The sequence below is a fragment of the Octopus bimaculoides genome, chromosome 11, assembly GCF_046866305.1.
Source record: "Octopus bimaculoides isolate indiv1 chromosome 11, ASM4686630v1, whole genome shotgun sequence".
Lineage (NCBI taxonomy): Eukaryota > Metazoa > Mollusca > Cephalopoda > Octopoda > Octopodidae > Octopus > Octopus bimaculoides.
The window spans coordinates 54805-77578 of NC_142938.1; the positions used below are offsets into that span (position 1 = coordinate 54805).

Sequence of the window (22774 nt, forward strand, 5' to 3'; positions counted from 1 at the left end):
TGTAACTGGGATGGAAAAGAATCCTTGGCACCCTGGTAAATCTGCAGCCACCTTCCAATAGCCATTCCACTTTTCATCACTCATAGGAAGTTTCTTCCTCTCCTTGAAACAGATCTGCTGTCCTAAGCACATGAAGGTAATGAAACCTCTGGTTGGTTCTTTCAATGGGTTTTTTTTTTTCACTGTTGACAAGAGCAATTTGGTTTTCTTGGGCAATATGAAATTACAATAATGTTCATGCTCTAAGAGAACTAATTTTCACAATAATAATCTCACTTTTTGTTTGTCTGACTATGATTTGCAATCTTGCTTAAAAATCTCTTTGTACCTTCTGTAGTACAATGCAAAAGTTACATCCTCCTCTGGGTTATAACTGAATTCGTTAATCAAGTTCAAAGCGCCACCTGGCAAAAACGAACTTACCTCATTTTTGGACTTCTTTGAATATAACTCCAATAATTGTTGTTGTTGTTGTTGCTGTAACAGTGGCTTCTGTTGCTGCTCTTGTTGTTGCTTTTGCAACTGTACTATGAAAGCGAATAGGTCTTCCATTATTTAACAAGTTGTATCCCAAACAATGTGAGCTCCAAAATCCTCATCGCCAGATGTTGTAATAATCCGTCTGGTGATGGTTTACTTGCTTTCTGTTTTCCTCATCACCAGATATTGTAGCATAGTTGTTACGTACAATGAATAAGACAACCAGACAACAGTAACAACAATGTAACGAACTGACAAATCTTTTTACAAACCAACAATCAATATTTCTTGTGAACTAACAAGCCAATACCTTCCAATTTCACTGCAAACTAACATGAACTTCACTCAGCTCCGAACTCACTTGGATAGTTACTATTTAGACTTTACTCGGACAAGGGAGCATCGTAACTCTCATCACAACAATAACTTTACACTCATCAGAGTTGGCCAATATGGAAGGGAATATGGCGACTGCTCTCTGTCAGAGGTGGATTAGCACAACTGGTCAGGAGCTGCTGTCAAAAAAGGTGGTGAAATGAAAAAAGGTCAAGGGAATAGGTTAGGAGTTTGTCTCTTGGTTGGGTGTGCTGTGAAGCCCGTAAGAATTATCTTGAAGTGGGGAAGGTGTATATTATTAATGTTGTGCTCGTATGGAGATGGGGTGTGTGACATGTGTAGTGGTGTCATATGCATAATATTTTCTGGGGATGTAGGTATACATAGCTGTGTTCGCTGGTGTTTCCTTTCTGTAAAGGATAAAGTCGAGGGGTTTTTTTTTTGTTAGCAAGCAGTGTGTAATGTGTGTGTGGGGAGGTCTGTGTATGCATGGGGGTACAATTTGTGTGCAGGGGTATGTGTTGGAGGTGGTGGGAGAATCAATTTTGTAGAGTATCCACCTTATATTGGGTGTGTGTGTATACATGGGTGCATAGGTGTGTACTTAAGTCAAATTCTTTTTGCCATGCCCGAGGGCATTGGTGGAAGGTCGTTGGCAGAGGGTCAAGGCAAAGGACCTGTGGTTGCAGTTACGGTAGGGTGCACAGGTATGATAGGATGTACTTCCTTTCATGCGGGCAAGGATTAAACACCTCACTCCTGCTATTCAGGTAGATATCTGGGCATTGGGTACCTTTTAAAATTGCTCTCTTCTCAGCCAAGCATAAACTGCACTTCTTACTGTTTTTGAAGTATGGTTTGCATTTTTCTAGGATCTTCCACTTTATGCTGTACTCTATGGCACTTTCTTTCAAAGATATGCTTGGCTAGGGTTATGGTGTTACTGCTCTCTGGGATGTTGAAGGAGGACTTGTGGTTATTAAAGTGGGTTCTGAAGAGGCCTTCCATTGCACCCCCCCACATATTGGTTGTCCATTGGGTCCTATTGCTGTTACTTCCACCTTGTAAACAACTGTCTCCATATTGCTGTGGCCATTCAGTGGACAAGTTGTGTCACTCCTGCATGAGCATCCTGCCCCTGCCTCGAGTGTGGGCCTACCTACTAAAATCTTTTTTACACTAGGTACACAGCTAAAGGATAATCTCATGGTATGTCTATTAAACATTTCGTTGAATCTATTGGTATGGGGGTAGTGTCTATCAACTAAACTAAGTAAGCTCTTAGTAACTCTGGTCTTAATGTTTAAAGAACAGCATGAACCACAGTGCTTTCTGGTAGCGCTTTCTCTTGTTGGGGGGGTGGTCTCACATATAAGTATATTATCCTTGAAACTGCCGCCAGCCAGAGCCCAGTTGTAGTACAGGGGGTGGGCAGCTACATCAAAGATTTCTTAAAGACAAGCTGGAGATTCTCCTGCTGATGCCCTTAACTAGGTTCCTGAACACTATGGTTGGATAACAGGAACTTGTGTTAGTGTAAGACACCTTCTCATTTAGTTTCCTATATGGTTTATAGGCACCAGATTCCACGTCCAGGGTCACATCAAGGAAATCTACTATTCTCACGTTGGTCTCTAAAGTGACCTTCAGTCCAAAGGAGTTCATGGTGCTAGTGAAGTCCTTTCTGAGCCTATCTAGCATGTGGCTTTCAGCGCCTCTTGATATTGCCATTGCATTATCCCTGTAGATGCTAAAGCTAGTTGAAAGGAATCTTTTTTTTAGCATATCTAAGATGAAGAGACTGAATAGGTCACATACGTCTGCACCATCAAAAGCACCCATTGCCATGTCAAAGGAGCCCTCTGGGTCAGTGCATTTGGCCCAGGCAGACCCCTTACTGAAGAGTAGGGTTCTTGTACCATGCATAATTGTGCATATATCCTCGTTGTTGACTTCAGTATGGGCCCTAGCGAAGTCCAATGCCTTTAACAGGAGCTCTCTCAATATAGAGGGGTAGAAATCCACAATATCAATTTGAGTAAATCTAGCTCGACGTCACTAAAGTGACCAAGGGTACTAGTAAGTACTGGCATTGCTAGAAATAAGAGTCAAAGCAACTGTTAGCTGTAATAAAGCACAAGGGAGTTGAGCTCCCTACAGCATCCAGGGCATAGCCAGATCATTAGTGATTTCGTGTTTATATTAATGCTCATCAGTGGCTCTTACCCAGCTGCCTAAGGTTAAGCTGGCTTGCTTTGTCACTCTATAAGATTTACTGTAGAAACCCCATGCTGATTTCATAAACAATTTCATTAATAATTTCATTAATATAAATGTGAAATCACTGGTGACCTGGCTATGCCCCGGATGCTGCAAAGAGCTCAACTCCCTTGTCAGTCATAAGATAAGTGCTTTATCATGGTTAAGAGTTGTTTTGACTCTTATTTCTAGCAATGTTGGTGCTTACTAATACTCTTAAGTCACTTTAGTGATGTCTATAGCTCTGTCTTGGTTTTTTATCTCATTATGAAAAGTAAATCCTTATAAACGTAAAGTTAAGAATGTCACGTTTATAATTTTCGATAAGATTAGTTTTACATTTCTTTTTAATAATATTGTTTAACATTTTTCTATCTTGATATAATAAGTATTTTTATATAAATTCATTTGTTATTTATTGTTGGTTGATATATATACATTCATTTTATTATTATAGTTGTTGTATGTTGACCTGAAGATTAGCTATACTTTTGAATAGAATTGATTTTCGATCAATTTAATCGATTTGATTATATTTTATTTTCTATCTGAAAATTTGGTCATGAAACACATGTAGTCGTTTTATTATTATTATTTTATGATTTTTACTTTGTATTTTATTATACTTCTTTTTAGTGTATTTACTTATTAATTTTTTATATATGTGACTGTAGATTTTCATGAATGAGTTCATGAACTTTGGTTCTTTTCTCTAAATTATATATTTATATATATATATATATATATATATATATCTCATCATCATCATCATTTAATGTCTGTTGTTCATACTGACATGGGTGGGACGGTTTGACCAGACTCCGGTCTGTTTTGGCACAGGCTCAATGGCTGGATGCCCTTCCTAATGCCAACCACTCTGAGAGTGTAATGAGTACTTTTGTGTGTCACTGGCACGAGTGCCATTTGTGTGACATTGCTATCTGCCATGACTGTGGTTTTACTTGACTTGATGGGTCTTCTCAAGCATGACATAATGCCAAAGGTCTCAGTCATTGCCTCTGTGAGGCCCAACACTCAAAAGGAGCTCAATCACTTTGCCTCCATGGGGCTTAATGCTACCTGCATGGGTGCCGGTTATGTGACACCAGCATCAGCCACGACTATGATTTCAATTGGCTTGATAGGTCTTCTCAAGCACAGTATATCACCAAAGCTCTCAGTCACAAGTCATTGCCTTTGTGAGACCCAAAGTTTGAAGATCATGCTTTACCACCTAACCCCATGTCTTCCAGGGTCTACCTCTACCACAGGTTCCCTCTACAGTTTGGTATCGGTACTTCTTTACACAGCTGTCTTCATCCATACATACCATATGATCATGCCAGCACAGTTGTCTCTCTTGCACACCACATCTCTATTGGTACAATAACAGTAGTTAAGTACATTTGATATAAGCATTTCATTAACAAAGTTTCAGTCTTTTTAAAAGTGTAGCTGAAATAAAAATATGGCAGGCTCAGATGACTTGCCTTAGAAATAAAACTAAGGTAACAAAACAATTTAATAAGTTATGAGATCTCCTTTATAATGAGAAAACTAAGCATAGCAAAAAGCTTACCTCAAATTCTTTGAGGTAATCTTCAAGGTTCTTTTTTAAATCAGACACAGTTTTCTGAACAGAAATAAATTTTTGCAGATTACAATCAAATTCCTCATCTTCAACCTATAATATTAAAAGATAATTCCTCATTTATGATTGATTCTCATGAAACAATGAAAATAAAAATTTAAAAGAGTGCATTGACAAACCAAAGGATAATGATGAAGAAAAATTATATAGCAGCAATAATGGTTTGTTTCCTTGACAGAAGAATGGTTAGAAAGAGCACAGTGCCAAACTGGATTTGGTTCAAGTTATCAACCAACAAGTTTTGTTGGGTAGGAAGAAGGAATTATAAAACATTTGCTTTCATAGTAACAAGAGTAAACAGAAGAGAGTCTTCAGCAAAAACCCTAACCCTAACCCATCCAAAATTTTAAACTAAATCACAGAATTCAAGCTGATTTTTAACTAGCACGAATACTGTTGTTATTTTCTGACCAGTAAATATTATTTTCAATTTAATTCTGCTTTAATGAAATAATTCAGATCAAAATAACCATATGTAGCCATAATGAATGTAAATAAATCTCACCTTACATCTGAGACATTACAGTGACCAATGTGTCATCACAAATTCTTATTTAAACAATTACATATGTGCAGATTTATGTGTACATGCACACATACACACACACACACACTCACAAATACTAATAAACATGTCCTGACTGCTACATCACAGAATTCATTTATACACAGTGAACTACATATATTCCAGGAGTATACTTCAGATCCAATATACCACATTTCGTTCATACAAATGCATAAAATATATGCATGCATTCACATTTATGCATTGCAAATACAATATTTAGAAAATATCTAATGTTTAATAATCAGGCTATTCTTAGTTTTTCTTTTAAAACCATTTTACAGCTGTTCAGAAAAAGAAAATTGTTATGACTTTGTGCATGGGTGAATTATGCAACAGAATGAGTCACAGTTCTAAAGTAAAACAGTACCCTAAGAATCACATCTGCCATCTACATACAAAAGGGGAGAACTCTTTTCTATCTGCCTTCAATGTGCCACTTACTTTCAGACAATCTCCCCACCCCCACCCCCCACCAAAAACATTCTGTTGGACAAGCTCTGGGAAATGGCATGACTATCAAATTGGTTCCTTCAGTGATTGTCTGTATGTCTTCCCCGATAATAAATGTTGAACAAAATCCAGCCTTCCATTGGAAAGTTGCTGGAATTTGACATCTGATCTCTCAATTAAGCATCAAAGTGACGAGTATTAAAGTAAAAATCCATACAGAGTCACACAAGGGATCATACTCGAATGCCCTGCTTACAAACTTCCCTGCAGTTATAGCTAAATCCAGGCTTATTGAGAAAGCTACTGAATCTGCCGCTACATATGATGTAATAGCTGTTGGTGTATAAAAGGAAATCATTGATTTATGCCCGTCTCATCCAAGGACATCAACTGTGTTCCTTCAAAACATGTTCTCCACTGACAGGACCCAAACCCAGACTTGTTAGATTAATCTTCTCAGATTCTACCAAGACATGTGTGTACCTATCAGCCTCGTACACAGTTAGGTGTGAAGATTAAATTGCTAACCAAAGCTGTCCTAGTTTACCACCTGATATATACCTGAAGTTACATACTGGAGCTCCCTTGAAATATAACTCAACAACACATGTAAATTATACCCCTTGGCAATAAGGAACAAATACAGAAACTTGTCAGATTTGGTGACACATGGAAAAGGTATGCAACCTGGTGTGAGGATATTGAATTAACAGGACTGGAAAACTAAATGACTGGAAAACTAAACAAGAATTATACACCATCCGCTACGACCCACACAAATTACTGTGTTTAAATACCTTAAGATTATGCAACAAGGTCTACCTTATGTTAAAAGTACTTACATCAGTTTCATTAGTTATAGAAACAGAACTACATGCTTAGAAGGTGTCTAAGTATCACTCAATGAGACCTCTGTCGGCCACTCACTAGCTGTCTGTTTAAAACTATATATGGCTAGGCTATGCCCACACTTGGGGTTTGCAACTGCAGACTGGAAATAGCATCTTGTCCAGAATACTGATCTCCTGGAAGCTGTCCAGAGATGTGCAAACAAATGCCTTCCACTAATCACTTACATCATCTTGAAGAGCTTTCTTTTTCAGGCCTTCTGCTAGAAGCCCACAAGATCATCCGTCATCTTCCCAACAACAGCTTTGGTCACTTTTTTTAATTCAGTGTGTATCACTACCACTCATGGACATGCTTATAAAATCAAAAAACAACAAATTATCCATGATTTTGGGGAGTATTTTCTCAGGCTCAGAATTGTTGAAGCATAGAAAAAATTATCTGTTGTCAGGACACTGCATCCTTCAAAAATTCCACTTTCCTTGCAATTTACCAATACTACTCCTGATATGCCTATGCAATCTTTGCCCTTTATAACTCTTTTACTGTTCCCTTTTTCTTCTTATCCTGTATATTTGGGATTTCATTGCTGTCTTTCTTTACTTGGTGTATTGCTACTTTCTGCCTCCATTCTTAGGCATTCCTAGTGTGCTGCAGGCCTTGTGCGCTTCAGGCCTTGTGCCTACCAGTTTCGCATAACTAGCCCCAGCCCATTCAAAAGTACCTTGGATCGTAGGGCGACCAGATGTGCTCGAGACCTATTGAGTCAAGTACATCAACATCAAAATGAAAATCAAATGGAAATTGTAGTTGTGATACCTGTGCCAGTGGCATGTAAAAAGCACCATCCAAACATGGCAGATGCCAGCGCCGCCTTGACTGGCTTCCATGCCAGTGGCACGTAAAAACCGCCAACTGATCATGGCTGTTGCCAGCCTCCTCTGACCCCTATGCCAGTGGCACGTAAAAAGCACCCACTACACTCACAGAGTGGTTGGTGTTAGGAAGGGCATCCAGCTGTAGAAACACTGCCAGATCAGAGTGGAGCCTGGTGCAGCCTCCTGGTTTCCTAGACCCCAGTCGAATGTCCAACCTATGCTAGCATGGAAAACAGACATTAAATGATGGTAATGACGATTATTATTATTATTATTATTAAGGTAGTGAACTGTCAGAATCATTAGCACACTTGATCTTTAAACAATAACAGTTAAAACTAGTATACATAGAATGGAGGTGATATAATTCTATAACTCACTGTGGGTGTTAATCCTGTTTTAGAAACAACAACTCCTTTGAGTCGTCTAAGTTTCTTCTCAACTGCATGTGAAGAGATACTGGCAATTTTACTGCGGAAGCTAGCATTACTGGGTCGAAGATATTTAGTGACTGAAAAATAAAAGTTTAACAACATTTACATTACTTAAAAAATTACAATAAATATTTTTGTGAATTGGCAGAAATAGTTATTTGGTGGACTAATGAAGTTAAGCCTTTAGGTTGATTTCATATTCAGATCCAGGTGCGCTCTACTTTGTCTTTTAACTATCAAAGGACAGAAATAACATAAATAATAGACCTACATTAAAGCTAACAGACTTTGTGAAATATCATAGAAATTTCTATATAATCGCATAATCTTCTGGAAAGAACATCATTATCATTGTTATCATTTAACGTCCGTTGTCCATGCTGGCATGGCTTGGACAGTTTGGCCAGGGTTGGCATGCTGGAGAGCTGCATCAGATTCCAGTCCTAACACCAACCACTCTGAGAGTGTAATTGGTGCTTTCATGTACGACCAGCATGAGTGCCAGTTGCATGACACCAGTATCTGCCACAACTATGATTTCACTTGGCTTGATGGGTCTTATCAAGCACAGTATATTGACAAAGGTCTGGATCATTTGTCATTGCGTCCATGAGGTCCAACACTTGAAAGGTGCTTTTGACATGCCACCAGCATGGGTGCCATTTACACCAACAACAGCCACAACTATGATTTTACTTGGCGTGACAAATCTTCTCAAGCATGGCTTATTGCCAAAGGTCTCAGTCACTAGTCATTGCCTCCATGGGGCCCAACATTCAAAGATCTTGCTTAACCACCTCATCTCATGTCTTTCTGAGTCTCTCTCTTCCTCCCACTGATAGAGATTAGCACTTCCTCACAAAGCTCCCCTCATCCATATGCATCACCTGACCATACCAGCGCAGTCGTCTCTCTTGCACACTACATCTGATGCCTAGACCAATTAAACTAATAACTATTCCTATAATCATAAAGCTTTCTGTTTAATGTTTTAATTCTTCAATTTAACTATACAAATACTAATCTAGAGTAATACTAACTTGATTATAGAAGTGAACTTTGATTTTGTCCCCCAATCTTTTTTTATGTTAATGCACAATAGCTCAATATGATCATAGAAACCCTATTTGATGCAAGAAGATGAGAAAGAAAATGAGGAAGAGGGAGTGGGTTGCTGTCTCTGTTGCCACCAGTCCCTGAACTTGTTAAGAAGTGAGAGTCTAAAACTCCCAGCAAATACATGTAAGAACTAGTTTCACTCTCCAACTGAAGTCAGTTCACTTTGTTTTTGATACAAATATATATAAATAAATGTCACCACATCTGTCTCATACAAATATATGATGTGAAATCAATTCTAGCTTAACAAAACCACAAAAAATTTGTATTTACCAATTTCTTTTGCTCGTATACTCTCATTCACATTATTGGCAACATTCTTCATGCAAGAGTGGGCTTGGTCCAGTCCACTGAAGTCAATATGACTCACTTCAGTAACCTAAAAATAAGGTTCTTTTGGTAAGATAATCCACACAGTTCATATATGCTAAGAAAAGACAACAGTAGCATAAAATATAGAAAAAAATTATAGCACATCAGGAAAGAAATAAGATAGGTCACTGAATATTAACATGATGCATGGCACATTATGTGACATACAAAATGATACCTGGCTGTTGCATAACATGGGAAACGGCAATACGATACAGCAGTACAATACACTGGATGACAGGTAATTTCACACATTGAAAAACAAGGATTTAATACTTCAGAAAGTTGTACATAAGACCTAATCTTCAATTGAAGATTCTCATGATGTCAGCTAGAGAATTAATGAATGGCAAGTGTAATCACCAGATATTTAAATAAAATATTCTAAGACAAAGCAAAGCCAACATCAAGTGGGTAGGCCTTGAACTGTTTTTTTTTTAACTTTTAAAAGGCTACTGAAAATAGGGCCAATTAGTTTAGTTATTCAGAAAAAAATGGTAGTGAACATTTAGGATAACTGCTGTTGCACATTTAGTAAATATAATACATCTGTCCAAACTTTGTCGACTGATATTCTATTTAATGAAATTCCAGTTGGGGTTTGAGTGTACACCCTCAATGCTGAAACTTCAATGTCTTATTTATTCAACAATGTCACACAGTACAGAAGAAATGTATGAAATTAAAAGTGTTGCAAATAGTAAAATTAAGGCTCACCGCTAGCAGAGATTCAAGTAATAAATGATATTTAGTGATTCTTTGTACAGGCTTTGTTAGCAATGAATTTAGAGCAATTATTTGAGTTGTGTTCTGGTAATGATCAGTTAACTGCTTGATTTTGTCCAAAATCAGAGGATGCTGTGCTACCTATAGAGAAAAACAAATTTAAATTAAACCACAATTTGTACCATGGTGTTAGTTTCTCACCAATTTATGGTGTCAGTTCCTGCAATATTTATTCTAAATTCAAGTTTCTGATACTGCAACTGCTTCATTATGTGCAACCACCACTGTGCTACCAACCAGGATACAAGCTTATTTTGGCCACTACCACCACCATCAATAGCAACTTAAAAGAGAGATTATCATAGTTGTAGTAAGCACATGAGTGAGTATTAATAGGAGAGAAGCAGCTCGTGTCGGTTGGTGGGAGTGAAGATTATTGCTGGAAATGGAGTAAAGAGGGCTGAGGGAAGTGGTAGAAGCTGTTGCTAGTAATAAAACGAGGGAAAATTCAAAGGATTAAGGAAAAAAATTATAGAATTATTGAGCTACATGTTTTGACACAGGATACATCATCATCATCATCATCATCGTTTAACGTCCGCTTTCCATGCTAGCATGGGTTGGACGATTTGACTGAGGACTGGTGAAACCGGATGGCAACACCAGGCTCCAGTCTGATTTGGCAGAGTTTCTACAGCTGGATGCCCTTCCTAACGCCAACCACTCAGAGAGTGTAGTGGGTGCTTTTACGTGTCACCCGCACAAAAACGGCCACGCTCGAAATGGTGTCTTTTATGTGCCACCCGCACAAGCCAGTCCAGGGGCACTGGCAACGATCTCGCTTGAAAATCCTACAGGAGCCAGTCAGGCGGTACTGGCAACGGCCACGCTCAAAATGGTGCATCTCATGTGCCACCCGCACAAGAACCAGTCCAGGGGCACTGGCAACGATCTTACTTGGCTTGCCGGGTCTTCTCACGCACAGCCCATTTCCAAAGGTCTCGGTCCGTAGTCATCGCCTCGGTGAGGCCCAATGTACGAAGGTCTTGCCTCACCACCTCAGCCCAGGTCTTCCTGGGCCTACCTCTTCCACGGGTTCCCTCAACTGTTAGGGTGTGGCACTTTTTCACGCAGCTATCCTCCTCCATTCTCACCACATGTCCATACCAGCGCAATCGTCTCTCTTGCACGCCACAACTGATGCTTCTAATGTTCAGCTTTTCTCTCAAGATACTTACACTCTGACGGGTATTCACATTGACATTACACATCCAACGGAGCATACTGGCTTCATTCCTTGCGAGCTTACGCATGTCCTCAGCAGTTACAGCCCATGTTTCCATCGTAAAATAATCATTTAAATTATACAGTTGTATCGTCCTAGAGACTTACCTCACTTTCATATTCCAGGGCAGAAGTGATGTTGACACAATAATAAGAATACACATTTTCTAATTCCTTTGACACTTCCAGGAAACACTGACCTGTGAGATTAGAGAAATTATCATCAAAATCAACATTTGATAAAGTTAGATTTCTACTATTATTTATGACAAAGTTTTTCTTTATTTTCATAAGTAATATGCAGGAAACCTCAGTAGCTTCAGAGGAATGAGATGTATATGGCCTACTAGGCAAGCAATGTTAATCAGTGTGTAACTGTGTAAGTATTGAGAAAAAACCTACGATTTGAAAGAGCAACAACATCTCAATCGAGTAGGGTAATACATGCAACAGAAACACGCACACACACTTATTCGCCATGATAGATCGCTAGCCACTACACAGTCTTTTTTTTTCTCTCCTTGTTTCTTTCTGTGGAAGAGCGTCGGCTCGAAACGTTAAAGACTTTTTCACTTCCCGAGTGTTAAACTAATACATCTGTTTGTTGTCTACACCACCTGTCTTCATCTTTTGTTTTTTTTTTTGGTGAATTCTCCTCCTATATATAAGAGGGATGACCACTAAGTGGACATCCATTCTGCTAGAAGTAGACCACCTATGGTCTGACCACTAAGAAAAGATTCTCAAGAAAATTCAGCAAAGACCAGAACACATAAGCGAGCAAGACAAATGAAAAGATACAAAATATAAAGAATTAATCATAGACCAGTTTTGATGTCACCACTTACGTGTGTTTTTAGGGCTTTTTACAATGTTGAATTTTCGCTGTCTTTCATTGTGTGTATTTATGTATATGCGTGTATGTTCAATGTGCACACGCATGCGTGCGCAAGACATAGTCTTTTGATGTATGGAGTTCAGTAAGTATCAGAACAGGCTGCTTGAATGAGTGTCAGTTATTTTCCCAAAATTGGCAAGTAGCCTGATAAAGCAGCTGATTTATCTTTGACAACATAATGGCCTAAAACCATGGCCATATTACATAACTAAATGTGTTCTCTTAGTTAATAAATTTCAAAATGATTCAGCTCAATTATTAAGTATTTATTGCATGACCAACCTCAGAAGTCACCGCATGCCACTGGTATATACACATATCATGCAAACTGCATTTCAATCTAGTACTGACTGTCACAAATAAAACTGTAATTCAATGGTACTTAGTCTCCTGATTATAGATCTTTTACTCTCCTACTTACTAACTTTTAAACATGCATTCTTCATACCCTTGACTCTTCTCTCTCACAGTTGCTAAGACTTGGCATGATTTTTCTCAGCTTCTGAGGCTCATCTCCATCACATCATTTCCCTAACAAGCATTGATTATTGATTATTGATGTTACTAAGAGAGCGACTTTCTCATGCATTGAGAACTGAAAACTAGAGATAATCATAAATTATTTAATTACATTGTAATTAATTATTTTAAAAACTAACTCTTCATTTTTGCTTTTCTTACATGTGTTCTGTGATCTTTCTATGCAGATCAGTAAAATGAAACGTAATAGATGAGTTCTCTTCACAGTTTTCTCTTTTGGTGTATAAAGATGTACATGGAGTTCTAAATACTAGTTATGTGTGATGTAATTTAAACTGCATCGCGCGTATGTGTGTGTGTGTGTGTGTGTTTTTGCAGAATGCAGCATGGCTGAAAGGTTAAGAAATTTGCTTCACATTAAGGAAGTCATGAAGTGTCAAATTAATCCATGCCTTGTGAGTGTGCCATTGAAACTGAGTAGATGGAAACCGGGTGGAAACCTGCCAAGCAGACTTTATCTGTAAGTCAAAAGACCAGCATTGTTACACAATGTTTCATACAGATTTGACTTGGAGATTATATCAAAGGTATCTGTGGGAGACTCAGTTACATACATGTTAATAACCAAATCAGATTCTCAATTAATCAAACTACAAAACTCCTGATCACTGAAACTGACAGGCTCCATCATACAAAAATAGAGGGTAGCAAAATTCTTTGATGATCTCAAGGTTACCCTAAGGCTAAATAAAAACAACACTTATTATAAAATCTCCACCACAAAGTAATGGAAACATTTAAAATAATATTAATGTAGCAACCATTCTTCAATAGTTTCTTTGAAATCTATACAATGGGAAAGACAAGATTTGAAACTGTAAACAGAAACAACAAGCTAATTGAAAGTCTTGTTTGGTCCAATAAGTTGGCAACTGATCAATTTATAACTGAAGCGGAAACCCTGAAATCAAAAGACCTCAATCACAGCATTTAATGATTAGTTTTTATCCTGTCTGCATCGCATGAAAGACCAGAACTAAACATAAGTAAGAAATCACAAATGAGAAGCATAAAAAAACAAAATTAATAAAATAATTCACTTACCCACAATTTGTTGGTTAAAATCAAATCCTTTCACATGTTTGTTCAGAAGCTTTAATAATTTCTCAGAAGTTTCATAAATTTTTTCAAAGTTTAAGAAAAGTTGGTCAATTGTAACTCCTTCAGAATTGAACTAAGCAGTTGATTAACAAAACAGAAAACAGAATTGTCATAAACAACATTCATATATTTAGCTGACTGGGTTTATAGACAGGTAAATGGTTAAATAAAAAAAGATCATCACTATCATCACCATCATTATCCTTTAACAACCGTTTTCTATGCTGGCATGGGTTGGATGGTTTGACAAGAGCTGGCAAGACTCCAATTATCTGTTGTAGCATGGTCTCTATGGCTGGATACTCTCCTAATGACACCCACTTCACAAGGTGTACTGGGTGCTTTCCATGTGCCACTGGTATGCCTCACCAGCAAAGGGTGCATTTTATGTAACCCTTTTCACCTGCAAAGGTGAAGCCTCTTTGTATGGATGGCTTTGACGTATCTCTCAAATACAGCAAATTGCCACAACACTTGGTCCCTCATTGTTTCCTCAGTGAGGTCCAGCATCTGAAGATCCTTTCTCACCAATTTGTTCCACATCTTCCTGGGTCTACCCCTTCCACAATTAGAGATTGGCACTTCTTTATACAGCTGTTCTCATCTATACACATAATATGACCAAACCAGTGCAGTCTTCTTTCTGGCATACACCATCTCATACCCCATATACCCAGTCAATGCATGCACACTGACATTACCCATCCAATGGAGCACGTTAGCTTCATTTCTTTCAAGCCTTCACAAGTTCTCTGTAGTCAAAGTCCATGTTTCACTGCCCTGTGATACCACTACAACTCTTATGTGTCCAAAGTTTGCAATGGGTCTAACACCCTTCTTACGTATTGAGCAGAGCCATCTCCTCAAAGGGACTTGTGATTTACCTGTTTTTTTTTTACTTACTAAGATTTTGGTTTTTGCTAAATTAACCCTAAGGCCCTTAGATTCCAGGCTTTGTTTCCACACCTGAAATTTCTTCTCCAGGTCAGGTAGTGATTCAGCTATAAGAATAAGGTCATCATTGAAGCGGAGCTCCCAGGGGCAGCCAGTCTTGAATTCTTTTGTTACGGTCCAGAGGATCCCTCTCAGTTGATTACAGCAGCCAAAAGTAGTACTGCAGATAGGAAGTATTAACTGTAGCAGGATGAGAATTGGGTGGGGAATGCTTGATGGATCGGGGCCTCATACATACAAGCATACGGACTGGTTTTAGAATATCATTTTTCATTGTGATAGACAAGTCCTCTCGACTTCAGCAGATTGCCAATCATCTCAGTTCTTTGAGGCTCAGCATCTTGAGATTTGCCTTCAATACTGCAGCCCATGTCTTCTTAGGCCTCCCTTTGCCACAAGTTCTATCCACTTTAAGTGACCAGCATTACTTCATGCAACTGTCCTCACTCAGATTCCCCTAATACATTAGTACTTTGTCACACATGCACACTAACTTTGCACATCCAGTGGAGAATACTAGCTTCATTCATTCCTCTCTAGTCTTCATATGTCCCCTGCACTCAGGACCCATGACTCACAGGGTGAAAAACTAGAGGTAGTCGATAGCTTCCGCTATCTGGGCGACCAAGTTAGTAGTGGGGGTGGGTGCGCTGAAAGTATAGCTGCTAGAATAAGAATAGCCTGGGCAAAGTTTAGAGAGCTCTTACCCCTGCTGGCGACAAAGGGACTCTCACTCAGAGTAAAAGGCAGACTGTATGACGCATGCGTACGAACAACCATGCTACATGGCAGTGAAACATGGGCTGTAACTGCTGAGGACATACGTAAGCTCGCAAGGAATGAAGCCAGTATGCTCCGTTGGATGTGTAATGTCAATGTGAATACCCGTCAGAGTGTAAGTATCTTGAGAGAAAAGCTGAACATTAGAAGCATCAGTTGTGGCGTGCAAGAGAGACGATTGCGCTGGTATGGACATGTGGTGAGAATGGAGGAGGATAGCTGCGTGAAAAAGTGCCACACCCTAACAGTTGAGGGAACCCGTGGAAGAGGTAGGCCCAGGAAGACCTGGGCTGAGGTGGTGAGGCAAGACCTTCGTACATTGGGCCACACCGAGGCGATGACTACGGACCGAGACCTTTGGAAATGGGCTGTGCGTGAGAAGACCCGGCAAGCCAAGTAAGATCGTTGCCAGTGCCCCTGGACTGGTTCTTGTGCGGGTGGCACATGAGATGCACCATTTTGAGCGTGGCCGTTGCCAGTACCGCCTGACTGGCTCCTGTAGGATTTTCGAGCGAGATCGTTGCCAGTGCCCCTGGACTGGCTTGTGCGGGTGGCACATAAAAGACACCATTTCGAGCGTGGCCGTTTTCGTGCGGGTGACACGTAAAAGCACCCACTACACTCTCTGAGTGGTTGGCGTTAGGAAGGGCATCCAGCTGTAGAAACTCTGCCAAATCAGACTGGAGCCTGGTGTTGCCATCCGGTTTCACCAGTCCTCAGTCAAATCTTCCAACCCATGCTAGCATGGAAAGCGGACGTTAAACGATGATGATGATGATGATGATGTGAATTATGTGGTAATTAATTTAACAATGAAAACCTTTTTAATTTCTGAATATTGAGCCTTTTTCAGATCAGTTTTGACTCTGAATTATTCTACTTTTTATACATACCATGAAGGACAGAAAAACAAAAGAAAAAAATGAAAGAGAAAAATATACAGAGTATAAAATAATAATTACTTTGTCTGCATCAGAAGGTTTTAAAAATATATCAACACAACACTTTAGGTCACTGACATAATTAGTTTCAGTATCGAGTATTTCTTGTATCAAACTTTCCCGTTCTTTTTTACGATTTTCTGTTTCACACTCTTTCTTTATATCATCAACTGACATTGTGACACACAAGCAGTCATTTCAAGACATCTGAAATATAGATTCACTTTATTAATTTTTGGCACAAAACTGGCTATAGGACACAAAAAAGTTAATTGGAACCTTTTTTTTTTTTTTTAGTGGAGAACTTCAACAGTAACAATCATCATCATCATCATCGTTTAACGTCCACTTTCCCTGCTAGCATGGGTTGGATGATTTGACTCAGGACTGGCAAGCCAGATGGCTGCACCAGGCTCCAATCTGATCTGGCAGAGTTTCTACAGTTGGATACCCTTCCTAATGCCAACCACTCAGAGAGTGTAGTGGGTGCTTTTACGTGCCGTTGGCAACAAGGAGCTAGACAGGTGGCGCTGGCAACAGCCACACTCAAATGGTGTTTTTTACGTGATACCTGCACAGGAGCCAGTCCAGCAGCACTGGCAACAACCTCGCTCGAATATTTTTTTCCACATGCCCTCGGCACAAGTGCCAGTAAGGTGACGCTGGTAACAATCACGCTCAAATGATGGTTTTTACGTGACACTGGCACGGAAGCCAGTCAGCTGCCCTGGCAACTATCATGCTTGGATGGTGCTCTTAACGCTCCACTAGCACGGATGCCAGTCATGCAGTGCTGTCATCAAATTTGGTTCGATTTCGATTTCACTTGCCTCAACAGGTCTTCGCAAGTAGAGTTTAGTGTCCAATGAAGGAAGGTACGCATAAGTGGGCTGGTCATACCCCTGGCATAGGCCACAGGTTATGGTCTCACTTGGCTTGCCAAGTCTTCTCAAGCATAGCATATCTCCAAAGGTCTCCGTCACTTGTCATTGCTTCAGTGAGGTCCTAATGTTCAAAGGTTGTGCTTCACCTCCTCATCCCAGGTCTTCCTGGGCCTACTTCTTCCACAGGTTCCCTCTACTGCTAGGGTGTGGCACTTTTTCACACAGCTCTCCTCATCCATTCTCGCCACATGACCATACCAGCACAGTTGTCTCTCTTGCACACCACATCTGATGCTTCTTAGGTTCAACTTTTCTTTCAAGGCACTTACACTCTATCAAGTATGCACACTGACATTACACATCCAGCAGAGCATTCTGGCTTCATTCCTTGCAAGCTTACGCATGTCCTAGACTGCCAAAAATGAACCGTCAGTTTAGTGATTTAACTTCAAGAGACATAGCAAGAGAGACAAATTATGACATCACAGACTTGGCTGCATTTGTGAATGAACATGAACCTAAACTTCTTCCACAACAACACTGTGCATAAAAGTATTCATTTATTATTATTATTATTATTATTATTATTATTATTTTGTATTATAACTGTGAATGGTATCACTTTCTAAGGGTGATTTATCTTATTTATATGGTTTTAACTTGAAAAAGATAATATAGATGTTTATTGAGTAGAAAACTAATTATGCTGCAAATCCCTTATTTTGTAGAGTTTAGTGTCCCTAACCCTAACCCCATCCCGGAATCATTGGGAATCTTTTTTTTCTTTTTTTCTGTTGAACGAATTCCAGAGATCTAATATGCCACAAAACCCTTTGGCGGGGGGGTCCGAAAAACGGGTGGGGTGGGGTGAGGTGGAGGCCTCGGAAATTTCACCACCCCTCCCTCAACTCCATTGATCTTTTCACCCGCACGATTTTCACTAAGAAAAAAAATAATTAAAAATAATCGCGCCCAAACTAATTTTTCTATGTGGGTGGGAGAGAAAGATGAATGATTTAAAATAAATATATCTAAGATTTAAAATAAATATATCTAAGTGGTAAGTAGCTTGCTTACCAACGACATGGTTCCGCGTTCAGTCCCACTGCGTGGCACCTTGGGCAAGTGTCTTCTACTATAGCCTCGGGCCGACCAAAGCCTTGAGTGGATTTGGTAGATGGAAACTGAAAGAAGCCTGTCGTATATATATATATATATATATATATATATATATATATATATATATATATATGAATGTGCGTATATATGTTTGTATGCCTGTGTTTGTCCCCCCCCCCCCAACATCGCTTGACAACCAATGCTGGTGTGTTCGGCAAAAGAGACCAATAGAATAAGTACTAGGCTTACAAAGAATAAGTCCTGGGGTCGATTTGCTCGACTAAAGGCGGTGCTCCAGCATGGCCGCAGTCAAATGACTGAAACAAGTAAAAGAGTAAAACGAGAAGTGAAGAGTGATAACGGATACATATTCTGATGATAAAATATAGTATCTTTCAAAAATACCCTAAATTTATAGACTATATCTTGTGTATTTAAGAAAAAACAAAAACATTTTCCAGTATGAATTACATGGTTCGTTATTAAACATATATTCCTCGGCCCCCGACCTTTTATTCCGAACCAAAATAAGGGATTTGCAGCATATTGGGAGGTCAGGGTATTTGATTCCACGCAACAACAAAAAATCGAGTTTCTGGTTATTTCTTCCAATGCCGTAATAGAAAACATTGACGGTGTTTTCATGTTGTTGACACAAAACTGGAGGCAGGCCAAGATATAGCGATCGTCAGTTTTCAGAATTAAACTATTTTGTACAAGATCTTATATATTCACCTTTCGAACATGGATTTGTTTGCCTTTATTGCTTGGATTACATTTACATTGTGTAGGGAACGGATGATATAAAAATATCTTTGGAAGGAAAAAGGTCGCACACAACAACATCACCAGGACACCGGTAACAATAAATAAGGATTGTTCGAGAGTAAAAAGTCGAAATTCGTTAGATTTATCTCGGATACAAACATTGTTTAATTGTAATTTAATTATCTCTATAAATCTTTCAGTCGGGACAAAAAAAAAAGCTGTCCCTCAACCGAGTAAAGCCAAGGTTGAGTAGTTTCCTGTCCATGGTTAAAAATGTATCTTAATCAGCAAAACTTGAAACACGCATTTGTTTATTAATAAAACAGATATTAATATTGTTAATTACAGTAAGACGGTTTTAATGGTAATTGTTATTATTACGTCCAAGGTAAAGTGTTTCGTTAATTACAAAATTAATAATTATAAAGCATGAAATCAAATTTTCAAACAGTATAGTTTGATATTTGAAAGAAATTGTTGTGATGAAAAAAAAACCAATTCCCACAAATGATTTCAAAACAATTTAAACAGAAAGATTTGGAAGAATTAAATGAAAGTTCTGCGATAATTTTCTTTTAAGTAAATAAATGTTTTATGTTAAATTATTGGACGTCAAAGTTAAACTGGAGTCGAACCCGAATAAGAATAAATATTATTTACAGGAAATATATTTTGAGTTCAAATTCCGCCGAGGTCGACTATATACTTTTCACCCTTTCGGGGTCCATAATTAAGTACCAGTGAAGTACTGGAATCGATATAATCGACTTGCCCATCCCCTCAAAAAGTACCAAAATTATTGTCGTTGTTTATTTATTATTATTTTACTGAAATAAAGGAAAGAAAAAAGTGGACAATGAAGAAAAGAGCAATAAAATTAATTACTGGAGATAGAATTAACAATATTGGATAATTTCTGTTGGGACATTTAAAGTAAAAGACGAGAAAAATAAGAAAGACAAAAACTTACCAACTTATTTCGATTCAAATTCGAGAAGATAAGCGGAATCAACAAAACAATATGTTTCTGGTGAAATGCAAAGTACAATGTCCATTAAAATGATTAATTAGCTTTAATAATGACTGCAAAACCGCTTTTCTACTTAATTAATTGCAGAATTTTCTTTCTCTTACGTGGAAACAAATCTAATTTTGTCACAACACAACTTTTTTATTTTTTTATTTGATTTCACTCTTTCACTCTCTTTCTCTCTCTCTCTCTCTCTTCCCTCCCCCTCTGTCTAACACCTTTCTTGCTCGTTGTTGTTTTCCTATATTTCGTCATTTGGTAATTTTGTATTATTTACATTCACCTTGTAGGTCAGGTCTAAACTTCGATCGGCAGACCGTCGGAATAGCATTCGCTACCTCATGAGGAAGGGAAATTACCAGAAATTGACAAGTTGTTCCCTTCAGTGATGGTATTTTTTGTTCAAAACATTTAATTTTTGCAGCCCAATTCCGCGCCCTTTTTGGGAACATTTTTACTATATTACTACAACTAGTGAGACGAGTATAGTAATGAAAAAATACCCAGCATTTTAATTATCAAGAACGATACGTTTTATCGACGAGATTTTTGACTATTGGGCATTAACTGTGAAGGTCCATATTACTCAATTTATCGAAAGAGTACATAGATTTCGAAAATAAACAGTTTTAAAAAATGACTAAAAATAAGGAAGAAACAAAAAGAAATTAAATAAATAAACAAAATAAAGAGCTCAAGCATTTTGCTGAGTATGTTTCCTAGCTCGTTTTTCCTACCTTGGGAAATCAACAGGATCATCCACTTGGTCCTGCACTGCATATTGATAATATAGCTATTTTCAATTTCCTATATGCTTGCTTGTTGCTACTTTGTTGACGCTTGTTTAGAGAAATAAGCAGACAAGCTGCGTAAAAAGAGCAAAGTTGATTGGAGAACTTAGTTATAGAGTTTTGAAGTAAATGATTTGGATACTCAAACTTTTATCTTGACTATGTCAGACTACAATGGATCTCATCACCAAATTATTCCATCCATCATGGTCCCTCCCACTAAGAAGAGATTGTCTTATAATTCCAGTTTCTAAGCACACTTTCAAATACAACTCTCTTTTTAAGGTATGAAAGCTCAACCAATTAGCCAGAGATGTCATCAGCACTGGATTAACCATTAAGCAAAATGAGCACATGCTTAGGACTCAAGAGAAGGAGGGGGCACCGCAGAAATGGTAAATGGTTTAATGCACAAAAGAAATCACTTTAAACTTGCTAAAATAATATTCGGGATGCTTTTATCTCTACTAAGTATAGATGCAGATGTGTTACGTGAGATTAGTTTTGAGAATTTGATCAAAGACTGCAATTATAAAAAGTGTGAGAAAACTTTTCAAATCTAAATAAAGTGAAATTATACAAAAATAAACATTATTTTCCTTCTTACTGTTAGTTTTGATTCATTTTGAGAAATGAAAATTTATACTATGTTCATTATTGTTTATATTTTGAATTCCATATATATGGGCACACCAAAATCTTTTAAACGCATAGGGCCTTTCATCCGGCTCTGGATGTCATCAAGGCTTTTTGTATTCTTAGGAATTATTTACCTGTTCTTAATTTTGTTTGCATTCTGAGATCTTATCCCTAGTTCAGATTCTCATTTTGCTTCCATTTCTTTGATGAAGGTGTCTGGGTTTATGAAAATACTCCTCTTTAATTCTCCCTTGCTTCCTTTCTTCCATTCATGTTTTCTCCTTTTTGATGTGTAGCATTTTCTCCTTCCTACATGAACTAGTTACAACAGGAGGAAAATTAAGCTTATGTTGCATTTGATTCACTGTATCATTATAAGAATCTGTGACCATTCAGATATGTTGAAAACCCAAGCTGTCACATGTGTAGATGAATGTTGAACAGACCATTCTTTCTTGAATAAACTCTTATATTTTTTAAATTTTGTCCTTTCCACATGTATTTCTGTCATTTGCATTCCATTGTCTGTCAAGCGGCTTGCTGCCTGTGCATAAGTTCTTTCTTCCATACCCGACATGGACAGGAAAACAATTTCCAACAATAAATATTAACAATAATTTAACAATTCTTTAAACAATTTCAGCAAAACACAAATCAAACAAACTCACCACGTTGAACGCTTTCTTTAAACCAAAATCATAACACAACTAAAAAAAAAACACAACTATTCAACTCGGCTGGAGTAGCAATGGCCTGCGAGTTTGAGATGCCTGTCAAGCTCTTGTAAACATATAATAATTCTACCAAAACACATTCACTGATTTCAAAAATAGAAATACTACATTTCTAAATCTCTCAGAGAGATTTATGCAGTAGTGATGCGATAAAGTAGTTGTATGCTGTCAACTTAATGTGACAGTCCC

At 38.2% G+C, this 22774-nt stretch overlaps 1 protein-coding gene across 4 annotated transcripts in view; it reads right to left on the reverse strand.

Annotated features, from left to right (window-relative positions):
- LOC106881197 (rho guanine nucleotide exchange factor 38) overlaps positions 1-22774 on the reverse strand; it is a 43921-nt gene extending 21147 nt beyond the window's left edge. For 2 of the 4 annotated variants that reach the window (XM_052971405.2, XM_014931495.3), the window contains exons 1-8: positions 20362-20576; positions 16642-16827; positions 13889-14018; positions 11515-11606; positions 10114-10263; positions 9298-9403; positions 7852-7982; positions 4655-4759 (exon numbers count right to left, since the gene is read on the reverse strand). In XM_052971405.2, the coding sequence (XP_052827365.1) occupies positions 4655-4759; positions 7852-7982; positions 9298-9403; positions 10114-10263; positions 11515-11606; positions 13889-14018; positions 16642-16797 (870 nt within the window). In that variant the 5' untranslated portion in view covers positions 16798-16827; positions 20362-20576. Of the gene's footprint in view, positions 1-4654; positions 4760-7851; positions 7983-9297; positions 9404-10113; positions 10264-11514; positions 11607-13888; positions 14019-16641; positions 16828-20361; positions 20577-21158; positions 21434-22519 lie in introns of those variants that run through there. The other 2 variants (XM_014931497.3, XM_014931496.3) reach the window with 2 other exon arrangements.